Genomic DNA, 22,032 nt, shown 5'->3' on the forward strand with positions numbered 1-22,032 from the left:
CGTTTTGAAGAGTTGATGACACTGGTAATGAAAATTCACGGTCAGAAAATGTTATGTCCGGACGATCTTAAGTTGGTTAATAGTTAGCTTTAGTTCTGATAGCGTAATGTCTAATTATGCATCATTCTGATAGCATAATGTCTTTGCACTGCGCGTTTACAGCGCCATGTTGCCGTTTATTAAGCATCATTTGGCTTCTCTAGCAGTTCAAGTTGTAAATGCGAAACATAAGAACCAATTTGGAAATCATGATCAATTGACAGACTTGTACTAAGCAAACAATTATTTGACCAATTATTGCACGAAGACAACTTACGGCAGCTGTGCGCCAGAATTATGATTATTTACTAGACTGTTACTATAGGGCTTCTAACTGTATGCTTTTCCCCTTCATCAAACCAAACTAGAGAACCATAAGACATTATCCCATTCTTCTTCTTGTGCACTGTCAGAACATAGCTTTGTTGTTCATACTTCACGTTAAACAAAAGTGTGTCAGGTACCACAGTGACATTTGATCCCCACGGCGCCGTCAGCTTCGCTTTGTAAGTTGATGGCCCGTAGCCTACATATGTGACTACTCTTCGGAATTCTTGAACGGTTGACGTAGAATTACCTGACAGAACGATGAAAGATGGGTAATTCAGATCCGTAGACGGCTAGAACAATCGTAAGTCGTTGACCTGGTGATTGTTAACATCTGTTCCCTTGTGTAATTCATTGAGCAAAGAAGGTTGACATAATCTTGGGTTCCCAAGTCATAAACTAAACCGGGGTCAACCGCCTTGTTAGGATCAACTTGACCTGATCCCATAGCAAGAGGACTAGCATGATCCAAATTTATGCTACCTTCATCGTTGATTGGATTATTGGTGTTATCTAATGGGTTTGCTGTAGTCATCATTGCAGACCGGATAGCAGCTGCACTCCAATCTGGGTGTGCAGCCTTCATTAGCGCAGCAACACCTGATGTATGAGGACATGCCATGGATGTTCCAGAGATCATGATGTAATTTTTGTTTAAATTGGTGGAATTCTTACTATCTGGTATCCATGCTGCCAAAACATTTGTTCCTGGAGCCATTAGATCTGGTTTTAGGACACCAGGATAGCTCGGTGAAGGTCCCCTGGAGGTGTAACTAGCCACAGTAGGTGCAGGTTTTGTTCCTAAGATGGTTTGTTGAAATAGTATTGTCACTTTCGGCGTTAGATTGTCCTTGGCATAATTGATCACTATGGGTGCTTCAGTTTGGGTAAAAAATACTGCGGGGTAGTCTAAATCGCCAATATCAAGTTCTGGGGAAGAGCTTGTGATAAAAATACCTGCGACAACCTTCGCATTGATTAGCTGCTGAACTTGATCATATAAGTTACCAGTTTCATCGCAAATGACAACTAAATTCTGGACTTTCGATAGCAATGCCGATGAATTGCATGCTGAGATTTCTTTGTCATAGATAAACGGCCTGTTCACAACCTCTACCGTTCCGGTGTATCCGGATGAACAAAAGATGGTTTTTTCATCACCAAGAAGCACAGTTCCACCAAATCGGCGGTCGATAGATCCTGCTGCAACTGTGAGCTGCCACGGAATCCCATTGTGAAGGCTACTCAAAGACGGTCCTGCATTTCCAGCAGAAGATGAAACAATCACACCCTTTTCCATGGCTGCAAATGACGCTATTGCTATTGGATCTTCATAAAGAGGGGCATCATCAAAACCCATAGAAATTGAAATGACATCGACGCCTTCAGCAATTGCTTGATCCATACCAGCAAGAACGTCAGAGGCATAGCGGCCTTCACCGTTTTCCCAAAGAACTTTGTACATTGCAAGCCTAGCAGCAGGAGCAACTCCTCTTGCAGTTCCTTTGGCATATCCAAGAACTGAGACATCTTTGACATAGTTTCCAGCTGCGGTTGATGAAGTGTGTGAACCATGACCTTCAACGTCTCTTGGGGAGTTCATGGTGATATTGGCCCCAGGATTTGCACCGATCACCCCCTTGTTAAATTTTCTTGCACCAATAAGTTTTTTATTACACATTGAAGGATCAAACTGTTCACCTGACTCACAAATCCCCTTCCACCTTGCAGGGATTTCAGTCATTCCATCGTCTTTAAACTCTCTGGCCAAACTCCAGTGTCAATCATACCAATGATTACATCCTCACCAAAATTTGACGCCGGCCAAATACCGTTAGAAGGATTAAGTGATAAAAATTCAAAAGTGTGTGTTGTGTCTAGCTTAGCCATTTTGTCTGCATAAGCAGAGACAACACCGGGAGTGTTTCTCAAGGATTCTAGTTCATCTTTAGATAAGACCACACTAAATCCATGAAAAGCATTGTCGTAAGTGTAAAGAAGATTTGGCGCCGTATTTGATGAAGTAGAAGAAACACTAGCAGACTCGAGGATGGATGAGTACCAATTCTCATGATTTGCGAAAGTATTTGGCATGACAGACTTGTCCATATGGATGATGTACGCCAACTTGTCTTCTGCTAAGGTGGATTCTACCTGTAGAAGAATTGAAAGAAAACATGAGCACAAGATGAGTAGATTGCAGAACAGAGTGGTTCTACTTAACACCCTCATTTTAGCTTTTCCTCTATGAGGAACTGATGATATGACTGGACTCCATCAAACCATACTTATAGTAGGAGGTATGCCGAAAAGGATAAAGAAAGTCACCTTCAAAGTTCTTCATTGCCAAGCCTAATCAACATTGGTTTCTTCTCCAATATTTTTCATCACATTTGTCCTCATCTTATTGTCATCCTACTAATCCAAACCTTTGAATTTAACGTTCCTAGCGTTAACTAAATAAAAAACAACATCATGAAGGGGAATAAGCATATAATATCCTCTTAAGAAACACACAAAAATATGGGATATTTCACCAGTATTGCATACATGAGAGGTTCTTAGTTATTAGCTCCGTCTTATAGTTTAAACGTACAGAACAAACAAGACTAGAGTGAACCGGGTGCAAGAGAAGTTTTATGATAAAGAAGTTTAGAACACTTGAGAATTGCCAACTCCCATTTCATGAGACGATTTTCAGAAAGCCTTGTAAAAGTGGCATTCCTGGAAATGCTACGATTGTACCTGAAAGAAAAAATAAATTTACAATGTTCTGCTCTTTGATGCAATTCATTAAGCAAAGTAGATTGCATAATCTTGGGTGCTTAAATCATAAACCAAACGAGGATTAAGAGCCTTGTTAGGATCAACTAAACCTGATTCCGTAGCAACAGAAGTTGCTGTGATGAAATCATTAACGTCATCTCTGATTCAAATGTTTGTATTATAAATGGAAACCAGTATTGGCTTTTTTACCATACTTGGAATCCATGAAGTCCAAACTTTTGTTCCCGGTGATGCCCTTATATCTGGTTTAAGGGTTACAGGATAACTTGGGAGGTCATTTGAAAGTGTGAAGTCTTTAAAATTAAAACTGCCTGTCAAACCATCTGTATTTATGAAAGTTTATAAACCTTAGACAACACTATCCTTCCAAACCTGAGATTTAGTAGGCCCTGGGTTTGTAAGAATGTCAGCCTCAAAATTGGCCAAGGATCAGCCTTCAGATAACTGATCAATTTTGGAGCTTCAAGTGGACTCAGTACTACTACTCCAGCAGAGGAGAATTATTATTGGAGACAAAATATAACTCCTGCAACTTCTGAAATATTAGTACTTACGAATTGCTGACTCTTGCAAGTAACACCCGTGAATTTCATCCTGAGATTCCTTTGATGAACATTAATTGCTGGACAACCCCAGTAGTGAGAAGAAATTCCAAGTATCAGGTATGCTCCCTGGTTTCCCGCAAATGAAGAGACAAAATCACCCCTCTCCATCGCTGCAAATAGCAATTGGATCTTCATATACAGGGAGGTTTTTTAAATCCACACCAGCACCATCATCTATTTGCTTGATCCAAACCAGCAAGAATATCTGATGAGTAGAGACCTTCACTTTCCTCCCAAAGAATTTTGTATGGAAACTCTTGCAGCAGCATCAGCATATCCGAAGAATGATGCATCTTGTGCTTAGTTCCCAGCAGCAGTAGATGAAGTGTGGGTGGGTACCATGACTTTCTTCATCTCTTGGTGAGTTCATAGTATTGAGACCATGATTGGCCGCGATCACACTGCTGTTAAAGAATTGAACTTCAATCAACTTTCTGTCACAAATGATGGAAGAATTGAAGTCTTCACCCACCTCACAGAATCACTTCCACTCTTGCTGGGACTTCAGTCATTCCATCGTCCTTGAGGCTCCAATTCTCTGGCCAGAGACCCAAATCAACCACACCGGTTATTACATTTTCACCATAGTTTGAAGCCTGACAAAGACACAGGCAGAATGAAGAGAGAGCAATTCAAATGTATGTGCCTTATCTAACTCAGCAATCTTGTTTTTGGTAAGCAGAAACAAAACCAGGTACGTTCTTTGAAGTTGGCGGTTCATCTCATAATAAAACCATGCAAACCCATGAAAAATGTTGTCACAAGTATAAAGAAGTTTTAGCATTTCATTTGATCCAGTAGGAGGTAGAACTTTCACAGAGTCGAGGATAGTAGAGTACAGCTTATGCGGATTTGAGAAAGCTTTCAGCATAACCAACTTGTCCATGTGGAGACAATTTATGTCGACCTGCCGTCTGACCTGGATCAAATATTTAGAATGGAAATAAGCCATAGTAGGCAGGAATAGAAAATAGTTCTACTAACAGTCGCCATACCTTTTTTTATTTCTTGGTTTTTGTATGATGATCAAGTAACGTAAGACTTGTTTAGAAGTTCTTCTGCGTGCCCTCTTTTTATTTCTGCAAGCATCACATCCTGATCTCCACTGCTCAAGTTCTTCAATTTTTCCATTACTTTTGTCTTCCTTCTGATTTATTTACAATAACAATATAACAAGAACCAACAAGGAGAAACATATAATACATCCTGCAGGTCATAATCTATTTTTGTCAAATTATGAATATCATGTCCCATCTGAAGTGTTAACCCACTAATTGACTGGTCGGAAAAACACAAGCAAAAAGAACCTGGTAGAAAAGAAACGTCAGTAAGAAACTAATTTTATTAAGAAGTATGGAAACATTTACCGACTGATGTATTTCATTCCTCATAGTTTAAGTTCATATATATAAACAAAGATTGAACAGGGATTTGAAGAATCTGTGATTAGTAATGATAAACTACAAGAAACGATCGCCAATAAAGACGTGGGATTACTTCTAATACCGCACATAAAGCGCTCCTTATTTCTCTTCGTACAATCTTCTCAAGAAATGAAGACTATGATAAGAAAGCCATATCTTTTCTTGTGGCACCATCTATTGTTAACAGTACTATTTCTTGCACCAATCAGCACCACACATCATATTCATAATCATCAACCTCAGACATGGAAACCTACTACTACAACAACCATGTGATGCAGTGCTAGACTATCACCTTCTATCCAACCTGGAGAATTTACCAGCTCATCTGAGGTTCCCAGTGACAATGCGCATGCAGAAGACTATACCATACCCAGCCTGGCCTGGTAATAAACCAATGCTAGTGCTGCAGTGAAGACATGCTAGTGCTGCATTAAATTACATGGTGACAGTACATGACCAACTCCTTAAGTGGCTTATTTTTCATTTAGAGGACCTGATCCTATCAGCCCTGGTGTTCTAAATTCAGATATGAATGCTCCAGATGAGGATATGCTGACAGGCTGGCAGCAGTTGCCTCAAATAGGCCAATCATGGGAAAAGGTTCCTGTGATTTGATGACTGATTATTCATTATACCGTGGCACCTCAATGGTAGTTCCTAATACTGCTGGCGACTGGAGTAGCAGCATTACTATGGGGTAGTCCACAAGGATTGGAGTCCAGCGGCCATTCATTCAAGAACTACAACTACGAAAATCCCTATCAATGAAACAGAGTCAACTTTTAGGGATTGATTGACTGGGCCCATTAGAATTTGGGGTGGGCTGTATCAACCCAATCAAAGCTACGGATCCTGGCCTCATCTCTGATATGGAATTCCAAGACTGTCTAATTTCTATATAGTCACAGTTAAAAGACAACAACAATTAGATGAAGCCAATAGAGTACCCTAGAAACTACTCCTCAGTCCTCACCTATATGATCCACAAAAACTGGTCTTCCAAGAGTAAATAACTTCAATGGGGTTGTGACAAACGGAGGAAAAATGGCATGTCAATGCAAATAGAGCCAACGCTTTCACCTTTACTAGCAAGGGCCAGAAAAAATGGTTTTTACTTAGCATTGAGACTGATGGAGAAGTAGGCATGCTTCTGGCTTTCTTAAACGAGATCATCAATATTATCACAATGCATCTAGTTCTATATTTGCCATGGCCAAACACAATTATAATCTTAATTCTCAGAAAGTGTTCACCTGTATGCTAATTTCTCTAGTTCTGAACTTCATTGGGTGGAAAGTTAGAACTTTGAATAGCCACGTAAACAGGAAAACACTGCAATTAGCCAATTAATGCCAGGGACTCTAAAGTACAAAGCCAATCCCTAAATAAAAATAACAAGAATAGCAATTTACTGGAGCCTAAATATATCCAACATTAAAAGTAAAAATCAAAAGAACTTTATTTAATCTCTCATCTTCTCTAAAAATCATAGTACACCAAGAAAAGAAAATGGAAGACAACTTCTCACATGCTGTCAGCAATGACTGATAATCTGAAGCTTATTAACATTCTAGGATAAGCAAAGGCTTGAAGTAATGAATTGCTATATCATAAACATACCTTTATGCCAGAGGTGGAAGATTCCATGTTGCAAACCACATTATAATTCTTGCAGAACTTTGGATCCACTGAGGGCACTGAAGTGAGACAGCAAAGTGGCTTCACATGCAACCGTATCCTCTAAAATACTACCCAACCAAGTCTTCTTCTTATGATTTTACCATCCGAACACGAGAAAAAACACGAAGGAGAAATATGTGTTTGTGAATAAATTGGAATTACTACCCTACTTCTGCCTGATTGTGAATCTGATTCATCAAGATCATTCAAATGTAACTCACAGAATGCAACACGTATGCATACAAAATGAAATAAAATAAGAATAATGATAAGAAAAGTAACTATTAAAGTATTCTTTAAATCATATAAAGACAGAAAGCAAAGAAAAACACTATATATGTTGTTACCTCCAAAAATGATATTTACTAGTTAGTACACAATAACAAGAAGAAGGCCATTCCTCGACATCCACAACAAGGGTGCTGACAATCTTGATATTTTTAAATCTTGATATTCTAGAGGGAAAAATAAGGAAAGCCTTGACACAGAGTTGTACAGCTTACACATACCTGAAGAGAAGAGGAACACATTCCTCTTGACAAAAAATAGAGGTGCATGATCCCACCAAAGACTACTTTTTACCCTACTCAAATTTTAAATTTCCTCACTTAATTAACCTGTTGAAGTGCCGACGAATGCCTCTCAAGAACAATGGAATAAAAATGAGGAGATCATGGTGAGCCAGATTCAAGTAAGAAGCTCCTGCTACAGTAAGACCTAGATGTACTTGAAGAAGAAGGAAGATACCTTGCATCACCACTATGATAAATCACTTCACTTCTGTGCACCTTTCCCTTACTTCTTTCTCCACCTTCATAATCTCCATCTTCCATATCATTCACAAACCCAATGTGCATAGGATCAGAACTCTCATATAGAACCCTAAGAACCTGCTTAATTGAAGGCCTTGCTCTTCCTTCTCTCTGAGTGCACCAGCGGATAATCGAGGCGATTGTTAGAAGCTGTTCTAGATCAAAGGACTCTCCGACATTTGGGTCTACTAATTCAGGTAACCTAGATTCATCTGCCATGTATATCTGGGACCATTCCACTAGATTCCTGCCATCCTGTATTGCACGTCTCCCAGAAACTAACTCTAGCAAAAGAACCCCATAACTGTATACATCACTCTTCTCAGTCAGCTCCTCATTAACCACATATTCAGGATCCATGTAACCTGTATGCCGTCTACAATTAAGATCTGTTTGGAGTTTATCATTCTTAAAAAATAAATCCTGGAAGAACTATTATTCTAACCTGGAGTTCCCCGGATATCAGTGTTCATCGGTTCAATGCTAATTGCTCCAGTTTTTGAAGCATGTGCAAGCCCAAAGTCTGCAACCTGGTTAAAGGAAAATATAGGTTATTTCTTAATTGAATTCATAACACTGAAGGCTTGATATCAATACTATAATGGACCTCCCTATGAGGATATTCTCTCATAAAAAATACTACATGTTCAACATCTCAATTTCACTACCTTTGCAACAAAGTTCTCATCCAGCAGAATGTTGCTAGACTTTATGTCCCTGTGACATAGAGGAGGCTCACAATAGAAATGGAGGTACTCCTGTATGAACATAAAATAGGTCCCAGTGAGATAGAGATAATTGCATGTGACTAGTCCAATTCACCAAGATCAAATTAGTAGCTCCAACCGAATAACATGATAGTACACATTTACCAAAGCATTGGCAACATCAATAGCAATTTGAATTCGGGTCTGCCAGCTTAGAGGAGTTTTCCCTGTAGCTGCCGAGGAAGATGGTATATATATTATAAGAAGTTAGAATATTTTGAGTATATTAGCGTAAGTTCCTGAAAGCACATACAATGAAGATGATCCTTTAAACTTCCGTTTTCCATGTACTCGTACATTAGAAACCTGCAGGAGATGAAGCAAACACTAGTTGATAAACATCTTTACTCAAGATTGAAATAAAAAAAAAACAAAGAAATTACCTTTCACGTCTATCAACACAGAAGCCTCTTAGAGAAACAAGATGACGATGATGGAGTCTTCCAAGAAGTTCTATCTCTCTACAGAAATCATCCTCTGCTTGTTCTGAGACTTTGTCCATCCACTTAACGGCAACCACAAAACCATCACTGAACTGAGCTTTGTAGACAGTTCCAAATCCACCTTGTCCAATGATTGTGTTGAAATTGTTAGTAGCCTTTTTTGTTTCTTTGTAGCTGAATTTCCTAAACATGGATGCTGGACCTGAATGAAGTACCATCATATACATGAGAAACATGTAATTATGTATCTAACATCTCGCATAATATAGCCAAGAGAGGTTACATGAACACACCTTCCTGAAGTTTCCGGAATGACCGAGTAGGGAAGGCCTTCCAAGAGGTTTTATCAGGAACCTCCGAGTCCTCTAGCTGTCTGCTTTTTTTACGGATTAGAAGTATCATCACTATTAGCAGCAGAACAGCTACTGAAGTAATGAAAATGCCAATAGCTGGGATTATTGTGAGGCGGTAATGATGGCGATGATCTTTTGAAGGGAGCTCACTCGGGCTAGAAGCGTGGAATTGGCTTGGAGAAATAACTGGTGGTAAAGAAGGTGGAGATTTATCTGAAATTACCACTGTAGTTTCAGAAACATCTTACTTATAATTATCTTACTTATAATTAATTGTTATAGTTAACAATAGTTCTACTTAAACCAGTTAACAGTAATGGATCACCTTAGAACATCCAAACAAGTTTTGCACGTATATTGGTTTACAAACATCATCAGGTTTCGGGAGGTCTGTTGTATGGAAATAAACATCTAGAAACCTATGCTAGATTGAAAACTTCATTTCACATGATTTGTAGACTTTGAACACTCCTTAAATTCCAAACCATATGCATGAAGCAGACAATTTCAAAAGAAGAATAAAAGTGAAAACATTTAACAGAAACAAACTGCTTATCAGTATAAATAAAATGTAATAGTGAGATCAACCATAATTGTGTACCTGGCATACTTCCAATCCCAGGAATTCCAAAGAAGCAGCTTGCTGTGTCAACGGCTGACACAATGTCAACTTGGCTTGCAATAGTAGTAAATGTTGCATCTCTACAATTACTCAATGTAACATTAGCTTCATCACCTACAAGGCGGTGAAGGTATAGAATACTAGCATTCAAGCATTTCTTACAATTACTTTCCACCGAAAGCGGCATTATGCAATTCGATGAAACATCTCCAAACCTCGGTGACTTGAGCATCTGCGTTACGGTTTTACGGCCCTTGCATTGGTAATGGACACGGATTTTTGTCCCAAGCCCACAAAAAACTGTTGCATTTCGGGGTGTACCATACAATTCTAAGGATTGTGAAACTGATCGAAGGCAAGTCTCTCTTAACTCCGGAGGTGCCCCAATGTTGCTTGTTAAATTCGCATATCTAGAAATCGAAATTGCAATCAAGGCATTGATATAACGGCAACATGTTCCTCTAGTTTCATTGTTAGAACATGCTGAGGCTGCCAGAGTAAAATTCGACGCACTAAAATCTAGGGGGCAATCTGTCAACATGCAGCAGAAGAAACAATCATTTAAATTGCACCAAAATTAACAGCAGAAACAAATTCACCCAATTGCAAAACCAAAACCCACGCAGTTTGATATCCGAATTTGAAATCAGAGCATTTATCACCATAGGGAACTAAAGCGAATACCAAATACCAAAAATCAAATTGAACAATGCAGGAAACTAAAAGTAAATGCACCCAAACTAAAGAATTAAAAAGTTCCTTCTCAGTAGGCTTCACAAATTGGTTTTAGTACAATCATTTGTGAATATGAGATCTTGACTCCACACTTTGCACAGAGAGGGAAGAGAGACGGTACAATTTGGTCCCCATTGAAGGGTCTCATGACTTGGACAGAGTATGAAAATTACATGACCATGAAGTAGTAGCCCAAATCAAACCCCAAAATGCAAAGAAATAAAAAAAGAACAACCTTATTTTTAATAGAAATCTGAGAAACAGTTCACACAGAATCAAACATAAACCCAGAAATTGTATCAGAAATGTACTATTTTTGTCTTCTTCCAGTTGAAAGAGAGAGAGAAGTACCTTGTGCCATTGCCATCTGATGAATTCCATGAAAAATAATCAGCGCAAACAACAGAGATGCAGCAGCAGAAGCTCTATTCACCAACATTTTCACCCCCAACAGTGAGAAAGAGAAAAGTAGGAAAACGCTTAATAACTGCGTATGTTAGCAAGTATTGTGGGAAACAGAAGAAGAAGAGTGATACAAAGTCGCACACTGTACTCAAGAAGAAGAAGGAGAGGAAAAAAATTTTGTAGGACCTCGATTCCCTCTCGAAAACAAGATTGAAGAACGCGCACAAGGCACAACTGACAAATATGTAGGTCTATGGGACCCGCACAAAGAAACATGGGACCCACGACGCTTTCTACAGCGAAAAGGAAGCTTGTAGATAAAAAAAGAGCAGTCAATTTGGTTCTTTTGTTTCTCCTTCCGGTGTAGTAAAGAGCACGGTGACGGCCATTGTCTCGGGGCTGAGAAACAAAGAAAACAGCACCGGTAGACCGACAGATTAAACTTGGTACATACAGTCCTTTATAGTTTATACTATTCAATATTGATAAGTCCAGCTATATAGTGCGTGACATTTATGGAGCACAAAACTTGGGGACCAGTCCTGGCACATTTATTTATTATTGTAAGGAAGTAAGGAAATTTTTTTTGAAGTTTTCTGAACCCTGAAATGTGAGATACATATACTTGCACAAGGAAATGTGTTACTGATGGGGAATTGAAGTTAAAAGCTCCATTTCTTCATGCTTGTGAGTTGTGTTCGACAAAGATGTGTTTTTTTGTTTTTGTTTTGGTAAATCAGCATATATCTTGTAAAGGGCCCTGGTGAACTGGAGATTCTGATTCTGTTCTTTCTCCGGTGGAGTAGGGTTGAAGTTATGTTGTTCGTATTCGTTGTTTGGATAATACTCTTTGGATATTATATTGAAACAATAAGTTGGTTTCGGATGACACCCATGTGGGTATGCTGATCCTTGGCTCGCAAGTAGTTCGACAACACCCAGATTAACGGAGAAAAACTATTAATTAAGTTAGACCGGTGGCCCGAATACTCGCCCAAGCCTAGACTCCCATTATGAGGAAGTAAAATTGTCGGAGCAGTTCATGTGATAACGCTCAAACTCAAAATTTTGTTGAGCCACGTGGATTGTCAAACGAGTTTTTCCACTCAAAATTTGGTTTTTTAGGGGTCCACTAGTATTTCTTTTTAATATAATATTTTGTAGGATAAAGGTGAAAAATAAAATATACTAGTGAGATAAAATAGGATGAAGTGAGATAATCAGGGATTGTACTTGGCGTTAAACCAGAGACGTGGGCATCAATGAAAAAATCGTTGGTGTTTCTGGCATGGTCGCGCGTTCGTAGCAAGATCGCCCATTCTTACCATAGACGCGTGCTGGATCTCCCGACTCAATGTTCAAAGCATCAGATTTGTTGATTTGAACATCCATTTTTCATGTTTGTTCATTCCATATTGGGAACAAAATGAACAAACTCCATAGAAACTGCTCTTATACCTTAAAAGTTGACTTGGTATAAAAGTATGAGCAACAGACGAAAAAAAATACTACTATTATACTGCATGTTATAAAGTTGTGAGCTTTTTGGTTAGAAAGTTTTCAGAAGCATGCATTAACGCAGTCACTAATTTAGTCCCCAACCACTAAGCTGGCTAATTCCATTAATAAAATTATCATGCTTGCTTTGTTAAACAGTACGTTCCGCTCTCCAAGTAGTCACTCGCACAACATTTGCAGACACAAAAGCTGACCAATTTCCATAATATTAGTAGTATATTATGTTAGTTTAGTAGTAATATAACTGCTTTATGATCCTTGGTAGTAAGTTTTATAAGATTATTTATTATCACGAATTTTCGTTTTTGTTACCCAGGTGTCTTTGAGTTGAGCCCCTCCTAAGTCCACAAAAAAATTCAGAAATTTTTATAGTAGTCTATTCTATTTCATCGTTCATCCTCGCCACATATTTGAATAATTAAACAGGTTAGGGTTTTGGTTTTGAAGATCATACAATGTATAACTCCAAAGGGATACAACATTACAACCCTTGCATTTAACGGTAATGAGATCCTCATCTCCTTTTGGTCGGGCTCTTGAACGAAGAGTGAACACAAAATCCAAAGTTATGAGGCTTTTACAAACCGCTCTTTCACCTTAAAGGTTTGTTTAAAACTCTAAATGATACAAATTTGACTTCGATAGGTAGACCCTAGAACTCATTGAGTTAGGCTCTTTTCGAAAAAAAATCGGCAAGACCAGGAGGGAGCCAGGGTCCAGGACGTTTATGTTACGGGGTCAAATAAATTTTTTCCAGACATTTACCAAATACTTTTTTCTAATCCTATAATTAAATTGCAGCTTATAGTAATATGAAAGCTCCAATTAATCATAAAAATGCTTATCATTTACGTTATCAATCTTTCATCATTGATCAAAACGTCATAAAACACACAAACTTTATCTTTTGTTCTTCGTATTGGTTTATTCTAGTGAAAATTGCGTCGGACGATATTTTGATATAGTAAAATAGTCTCTAACAAGTTTTAATTTTGCTAAACTTTAGGACTTTGACCCATATGAAACAAATTTATCAAGCGATACCAACTATATATTCCCCCTCGGGCATCATATGTTGCGGAATACTAAGCCTATCAAACTAAATTTCAGAAACAAGTGGAGTCTGCCGACCCCCACTCCACACACCTCCTCCCCTCCGTCCAAGCATGATAATGTGAGTCTTTCTTTTCGATATTATGTGATAATTAGTGGAATACAATTTGTTTTTGAATTATAACAAGGGTCTCTCGGGTTGATTTTTTTGTCGATCCTTGTCTATCTTTTTTATATTTATATTTTAAAGTTGTCAGGATATTTTTGATTTGGGTTATCTGTTATTCTTAAATTATATAAAGATGCGTCAACTCTACCGAGAAGCATACCTTCACAAATTGATGATCGTAGTCCTTGATTTGAGAACTCAATCACCGTAAATACTTTAAGCTATGATCTCTAGATCGTCTTACGGTGATGTCAAGTTAGGTTTTCTGACTATCTTCTAAGTCAGTTCTAGATTAAAGCGGTTAGAAGCTACTCAAATAGGAGGGAGAAATATTGAAGTTTGATTTCTATTAATGAAATGATTTTGTTTGCATTCTTAGACTTTCGGGTTATTTGTACATTGTATGAACATGGGGACATGTAAAATGACTAAGCACGTGACGGCTGAGACCCAATAATATTTTCCCACCTTGCACTTGTTCGAACCTGGGACACCTCTTCGTCAATAACATCCAGCTTTTCACGGTGGATGAAACGTGAAAGACAAACCAAAGACTGGTCAGTCAACAGAAGATTAACACGAGCTAAGATAGATAGAAAGAAACGAATGGATTAGCTTCAGTTGTTTCGCGTCTTCACTCGGCTGACAGCCTCGAGATTCTTCTTAGCTTCACATATGGACTCAGGTCTTCCGTGTTTATTTTCATGTCTCTGTTGTATTTGGAAACCTATGGCTTGATCTTGGGACATCTAATTGAGGTCTTCGACATCTGACCTTGAGTCTTATTTCACATATCAGATGTATTACTCTTTAGCTGTCAATTCTCGGGTAGATGCTACATTTTGTCATCTACATATCTTGGACTCGAAGAGTTGATACAGAAGAATGATCCATTTGAATCAATTCCATCAAACCTATTCGAATAAGTAGAGTTACCTGAATTGGAACTACCGAAAAAAGATCATGGTGGCATATTCACAATCCTCTTTTTGAAATATAGGTTAATTCCTTATTTTCCTCCAAAAATTAATTATTCTGAGGATTGTTAGTAGAAAATAATCTAGCTGAAAAAGCGGGGGTCTAACAACCACACCCAATATTTCGCTTAGCAATCTGTATGGACAAACTCCAATATACTTTTAAGAGAATCAACTAGACAGTCAGACTCAATCTTAATAAAAGTATATCAAAGAGTTATATCTATCTTTCTCGATTCAATACTTACTCAAGCAAATAGAAAGCGAGTCTAATTGAATACAAGAGAAATCACTTGAACGGTATCAAAGACCAATGTTCAAGGATCAATCAATTTCAATCAACAATCAAAGGTTGGATTCCCCAATTGATCGGTTCAACGCACAACCTATGATATTTCAATTATATGACAAAATATAATGCGGAAAAGAAATAACACAGAAACCAGAAGTTTTGTTAACGAGGAAACCGCAAATGCAGAAAAACCTCGGGACCTAGTCCAGATTGAACACACACGGTATTAAGCCGCTACAGACACTAGCCTACTACAAACTAACTTCGATCTGGACTGTAGTTGAACCCCAATCAATCTCACACTGATCCAAGGTATAGTTGCGCTCCTTACATCTATGATCCCATCAGGATACGACGTACTTGATTCCCTTAGCTGATCTCACCCACAACTAAGAGTTGCTACGACCCAAAGTCGAAGACTTTAATAAACAAATCTGTATCATACAGAAAATTCTACGGTAATAGATAAATCTGTCTCCCACAGAAATACCTATGAGTTTTTGTTCCGTCTTTTGATAAATCAAGGTGAACAGGAACTAATTGATAACCCGTACTTATATTCCCAAAGAACAGCCTAGAATTATCAATCACCTCACAATAATCTTAATCGACTAGCGAAAGAAGATATTGCGGAATCACAAACGATGAGACGAAGGTGTTTGTGACTTCTTTTATATCTTGCCTATCGGAAAAATAAATCGCAAGCCAATCTTACGATTGTACTCAAATACGATAGAAACAGCAAGATCAGATCGCGTAACTACAAAGAAAATAGTTGGGTCTGGCTTCACAATCCCAATGAAGTCTTCAAGTCGTTAACGTACAGGGTCTCAAGAAGAAACCTAAGGTTAAAGAAGAATCGACTCTAGCTAATACAACTAGTATCACACAGAAGGTGTGGGGATTAGCTCTCCCAGTTGCTAGAGTTCTCCTTTATATAGACTTTTAAATCAGGGTTTGCAATCAATGTTAGCTTAGTAACAAAGCATTCAATATTCACCGTTAGATGAAAACCTGATTATATTCAAACTAATATATTTCAACCGTTAGATCGAACTTAGCTTGTTATACACAAATGAAATGCATGTTTATTTAGGTTTGTGTAACCGTACCCAAACATGTACACTTAGTTGGTTCAACAGTAGTTAACCAAATGGTTAGCCATATGAGCACTTCCATATCAACCATTTTTTTTTTACCACAACTAGTTCAAATGACTAAAATGAACTAGTTAGAGAGTTGTTCAATTGCTTAGATCTCACAGACGTATACAAGACACAATCGAAGCAAAAACGATTTGATTCACTCGAATCAATTCATGAACTTTATAGCCATGGTTTGCAAATATGCATTCCTTAATTTATATAAGTTTAAGTTCACGAATAACCGTTTTTAGAAAATAACCAACTTAAGTACGCATACTGGTACGCGGACTTAAGTACCCGGAATAAGTTTGTTTTCAGTTCACAAACTCCAGCAGAAATTCTCGGGACGTGAACTTCCGACAGTGCGCGTACTGGTACGCGGACTTTAGTTCCGATTTTTCTGAGCATCAAAGTACGCATACTTTGGTTCAAGGAATAAGGACTTACACATATATGTTTTACTACACAATTTTTATACCCTTCCAAGGTTCTAAACTCTCATTTCAATCATTGAAACATTCTTAGAGGACGTTATATAGTTGTTATTCACAAACCATTTTTCATCAAATCCATTTTCAAGTAATTGAAACTAATATGACTTTCGTCACTAGTAAAGATGAACTTGGCCAAAGCAAAAGATTACCAACACATATTTCGAGAAATAGATGAGCGAGATAAACTCGGCTCGAAATAGCAAACGTGTATAATCAAAGTATATATAGCAATACGAATTATGTCTAAGATAGGAGATAGAGTAGATAGACTTTTGAGTGATAGATAAGTTCAAGTCTCCACATACCTTTTAGTCGATGAAGTTCCACAAGTTCCTTGAGTAGTTCTTCGTCTTTGTATGATGATCGCCATGGAGTCTTGAGATCAACTACACTTTCTATCCTAATCCGAGACTTAGCTATAAGTAGACTAGAAATCAAGACTCATAGTTTTGATCACTAACATTGACAAACATGCTTGAGATAGCAACACATGCGATTTCGACCGAGCAGTGCTCTAACAATCTCCCCCTTTGTCAATTTTAGTGGAAAAACTATCAATACTTATGGAATACAAAATAAATAAATAAACTTTTGTAGCTTCTCTTCCACATGTATGATCTCCTTGGTTCTTCAACATTACTCGAAATCTTCGTCACTTCCAAGTACTCCAATGATTCCAAAGGTTGTAAGTTTAGCATCATCGTTGTTGAAAATTCGTAGCTATAACAATGAGAAAACAAGAATTCTCAATCATTGTTACACAGTGTCATAGTATTATTACACAGCATCAAAGTTCAATTGTATCACAACTTCGACAACGGTACTATGGTGATATGTATCACTCCCCCTTAGTCAATACTCCATCTCACATGGAAACCACTCCCCCTTACATAATGATCTGAAAACTATATGTTTAAAGCTGAAAAAAAGGGGTCTAACAACCACACCCAATATTTCGCTTAGCAATCTGTATGGGAAAACTCCAATATACTTTTTAGAGAATCGACTAGACATTCAGACTCGATCTAGATAAAAGTATATCAAATAATTTATATCTCAATCTCTCGATTTGATATTTACTCAAGCAAATAGAAATCTGCGAGTCTTTATCAAAGAGAGATAACTTGGATGGTACCAAAGACCAATATCCAAGTGTCAATCAATTAAAAGCAACAACCAAAAGGTCAGATAACTTGGATGGTACCAAAGACCAATATCCAAGACCAATACCCAAACATTAACATTTGTTGGTTCAACAAGTCAACCAAATGGTTAGCCATATGATTACTTTCATATCAACCATATTCTTCTTCACCATAACTAGTTCAAATGACTCAAACGAACTAGTTAGAGAGTTGTTCAATTGCTTAGATCTTATGTAACTACACAAGACACAATCGAAGCAAAATCGGTTTGATTCACTCGAAGCGGTTCATGAACTTTATAGCCACGGTTTGCAAAAGCATTCCTTATTTTATTTAAACATGAGTTCAAGAAAAACCGACTTTAGATATAACCTTCTCAAGTTCGCGGTCTGGGTTCGCGGACTTAAGCTCATGGAAGGAGTACACAAACTCCATCAGAAATTCTCGGGTCGAGAACTTCCGCCAGTTCGCGGACTTGGCTCACACCACTTCCATTTCCCTTGATCGACAAAGTTCGCAAACTTTGGTTCAAGGAATAAGGACCTATACATATATGTGTTTCCAGTAAAATGCTTATATCCTACTAACGGTTATGTAATCTAAACTCTCATTTCAATCATTGAAACATTCTCAGAGGATGGATATAGCCGTTATTCACAGACCATTTTTCGTCAGAGCAATTTTCAAAGTGATTGAAACATAACATGACTTTCGTCACTAGGTAAAGATGAGTTCGGCTAAAGCGAAAGCTTACCAACACATATTTCGAGAAATAGATAGGTGAGATAAACTCGATAGCAAATGTGTATATGAAAGTCTATATATCAAAACGACTTTTGTCTCAAGAGTAGGAGATGGAATAGATATACTTTTGAGTGATAGATAAGTTCAAGTCTCCACATACCTTTTAGTCGATGAAGATCCACCAGTTCCTTGAGTAGTCCTTCGTCTTGCATGATGATTGCCATGGAGTTCTTGAGCTCAACTACACTTTCTATCCTAGTCCGAGACCTTTATCTATATAGGCTAGAAATCAAGACTTATAGTTTTGATCACTAACATTGAAAAACATGCTTGTGATAGCAACGCATGCGAGTTCGACCGAGCAATGCTCTAACAATCTTCCCCTTTGTCAATTTTAGCGGCAAAACTATTAATACATATGGAATACAAAAAATAAATAAATTAACTTTTGTAGCTTGATGCGTGTCGTAACCACAACAAATTAATTAATATTTTCCACCTAATTAACAAGTAATATAGTGTATTCAAGTTCGTTCCCACGAGGAGCAAGAGATTTTTAGTTGTAAAATTGTCACAAAAGGGGGGAAATTATTGGTTTAGATAAAAGCAAAATAAAGTAAACAAAGCAATTAAAAAGATAAAGGAAATCAATAAGAGAGACAAGACCAAGGAATCCTTCTTCGTTGCAAAACGATGATTCAAGTTATGTTTTTCATCCACATGTTATTAGTCACAGATTATCACCAACCGTAGGATAGCAGGTTCGCTTAGCTAACCCCAAAATCCCTTGTATCACTGAGTAACAGGTCCGCTTAGTTATCAGATTCTATTCAAAAGAACCACCTTGAGGTTCGCTTACAAGATGTAATTCCCCGAACGCATTAAGATTTATGAATTTAGGTTTAGTACTAGTAGTTAGACTCGGTTCGCTTGGTCCACTTTCTAGCGTTGTTTTCACACACAATTGCTCCACGGAATCCCTCCGCAAGGTCTTGTGTTTTCTACTTGTGTAAAGTGTCGAGAACGATTACGTATTCCCTAACTTATACTAGATTTAGGTTGAGTTAACAAATCAATTCAGCGTGCACTCTAAATAATCTATCAAACAACCATGAATGCATAAACATTCCAATTAGTAAAAACGATAATCATGTGAAAAACTTCAAGGTAGATTTTAAAACAAAAACTCAAATCATGTCAAGAACTAGAAATTCATCCTCAATCAATAATAAAATTATCTACTCATGTTTTTGAAATTCACACATATAATTAAAAGGAGAATTTTGAAGTTCACACAAATAACTAAAAGAAGAATTTTGAAAAGCAAGCAAAAACACAAGTGTTGTGTGTAAAAGTGTGCAAAAGGTCTAGAAGTGTATAGAAAAGTAGAGAACTTCTCTATTTATAGGTTCAATTTCCTAGCAATCCTCTTAGGAATAGACTCTTTTTCCCATGATAATTCCACATTCCAAATCCTTGTCTTTGTAAAATTCTTCCACCTTCTCCTTCCAAATTCAAATCCAATTCCTCAAACCCATGAGTCTAGAGAATTATTCACAAATTTCTGTATTTTTGGTCGCCTGAAAAGTCCTCGGGATCACCGGAATCCGTCCTGAAAAGTTGCCACCGGCTACCTGAGATGGTTCTCTGTTGACGGAATATTATGTCACGATGTTGTTACTTAACTGTCAAAGTTACAGTCTCTAACAGTCAAATGGTCAAAGAAGAGGGACATCAGTCAGCTTGAGTTAGCTTCTCAGTCAGCTTTACTGAGCTTACTGGATCTTACTCAGCTGAGTCAAGGTGTTGGATCAGTTATCGAACTCAGCTGAATCGATTAACGCCGGGCAGAGTTCTGTTTGTTTTTCGACCGATTCCAGGCCTGTTTCAGGCTTATTTCTGCTTCATACCTGTTAAGAACCTAACATACATCTAACATTCACAACACAATCTCTTCTTCCATGTATATCATAGCGGTTGAATAATGAGCTTCATTCCTCCTTCGATTCTCTTCTCTATTGAACTCATATCAACCATCACCACCAGATTTGAATTCTTCATACACAAACCCTTCTTAGCAGCACCACCACATTCATCTTTCCTTCATCAGAACAATCAAACCCATTTCTCTACCATCTCTATCACCCTGAGTTCATCTTCTAATTCTTCATCTCTGAGATATCGGCTTCTTCAACAACAAACCCTTAATCATCCACCGAAACCCAATAACTCTACGAATCAGATTCCATCAGATCGAGCTTAATAATTTCACAGTACTCTTTCCTGAATCGAACAAAATCCCATCTGTTTTTATACGACACAACCACCATCTTCACTTCTTCATAAACCCTCTTCGATCTCTCTTCTCAATTTCAGCCATCAATGGTGCAGTAGTTCACCTTTTCTTCTCTCACAATTTCAGCTCTCGGACCAACAGCAGCAGCCGCTGTTTCTTTTGTTTCTCAATTTCAGGTGAGAAATGATTTGGGAATTGTAGTTCTCGATTTAGGGATTAGTTTACAAGGTAGGGCAAGATATTCAAACCCATCGTAAGAACCACCCCACGGGTGCCCTGAGCCAACAGTGGCCTGTCTTAATACTCCCTAGATCAGAGTTGCCCCTTAACCTCGGGTCTGCTCCAAATGTGCAATGACCTTTTCGCCATTTTTAACTCAATTTTTGATGATTTCTTCTTCTTTTCTTCGTATGACTCCAAGGTAGCTATAAAACTCAAAACACTCGTAAAATACATAATTCACACGAAAGTAACAAAGAAAGCATAACCAATATATATTAAATACGATGTATTCTACACCCTATCATAGCTCCTATTTCACATGTATAATCTTCAACATTACTCGAAATCTTCGTCACTTCCAAGTACTCCAATGATCCCAAAGGTTGTAAGTTTAGCATCATCGTTGTTGAAAATTCGTAGCTATAACAACAAGAAAACAATAATTCTCAATCACTGTTATACAGTGTCATAGTATCATTACACAACGTCAAAGTTCAATTGTATCACAACTTCAACAACAATACTATGGTGATATGTATCACTCCCCTTTAGTCAATACCCCATCTCACATGGAAACCACTCCCCCTTACATAATGATCCGAAAACCATATGTATTTGTAATGCGAACTACATATTAATTCTCCCCCTTTTTGTCAATAAAATTGGCAAAGCTACAAGAACGGGATCCTAATAAAATTTCCGAAAGAGACATTTCATGACCAAAAGAAAGCAAAAATATCAACTTGTTCTTTAGATGCAATCATAAAGCCGAAGCTAAATGCATTCATCAAGGAGTTTATAAAGATACAAGATAACCCCTATAATATTCCACAGCCGCACTCCCCACAAAGATTTGGTAATTAAGCGCAAGTTCAAAAAGAACTCTCCCCCATAAAATGTCATTCCCAAGGGAACAACAAGAGCGACCTTAATTTCGAAAGAGAAAAGAAGGATTTCTTTGGACAAAGCAAATCA

At 37.8% G+C, this 22,032-nt stretch overlaps 1 protein-coding gene and 1 pseudogene across 2 annotated transcripts; both read right to left on the reverse strand.

The window, feature by feature from the left end:
• Positions 1–347: 347 nt before the first annotated feature.
• LOC113359758 lies at positions 348–3,866 on the reverse strand (annotated as a pseudogene).
• Positions 3,867–6,626: 2,760 nt separating this feature from the next.
• Positions 6,627–11,158, reverse strand: LOC113356862 (probable receptor-like protein kinase At1g49730). 2 transcript variants are annotated; one of them, XM_026600092.1, is made up of 9 exons: positions 10,949–11,158; positions 9,842–10,393; positions 9,181–9,426; positions 8,828–9,089; positions 8,698–8,750; positions 8,550–8,617; positions 8,346–8,435; positions 8,123–8,207; positions 6,627–8,042 (listed from the first exon to the last, which is right to left on the reverse strand). In XM_026600092.1, the coding sequence occupies exons 1-9, from the start codon at positions 11,034–11,036 to the stop codon at positions 7,537–7,539; spliced, it is 1,950 nt and encodes a 649-aa protein (XP_026455877.1). In that variant the 5' UTR covers positions 11,037–11,158; the 3' UTR covers positions 6,627–7,536. The 2 variants fall into 2 exon arrangements, with proteins under 2 accessions (XP_026455877.1, XP_026455876.1); XM_026600091.1 differs by having other exon boundaries at positions 9,181–9,453; positions 10,949–11,156.
• Positions 11,159–22,032: the final 10,874 nt, after the last annotated feature.

Source organism: Papaver somniferum, chromosome 3 (assembly GCF_003573695.1).
Source record: "Papaver somniferum cultivar HN1 chromosome 3, ASM357369v1, whole genome shotgun sequence".
Taxonomy (NCBI): Eukaryota; Viridiplantae; Streptophyta; class Magnoliopsida; order Ranunculales; family Papaveraceae; genus Papaver; species Papaver somniferum.

What these genes read in the sequence shown, in the direction of transcription:
- LOC113356862 (XM_026600091.1), bottom strand. Translation starts at nt 11,036, where the DNA reads ATGTTGGTGAATAGAGCTTCTGCTGCTGCATCTCTGTTGTTTGCGCTG. An exon ending in ATTCCGGAAACTTCAGGAAG is followed by an intron (nt 9,090 to 9,180) that starts GTGTGTTCATGT and finishes TACTTCATTCAG; the next exon opens with GTCCAGCATCCATGTTTAGG. An exon ending in TTTAAAGGATCATCTTCATT is followed by an intron (nt 8,618 to 8,697) that starts GTATGTGCTTTC and finishes CTTCCTCGGCAG; the next exon opens with CTACAGGGAAAACTCCTCTA.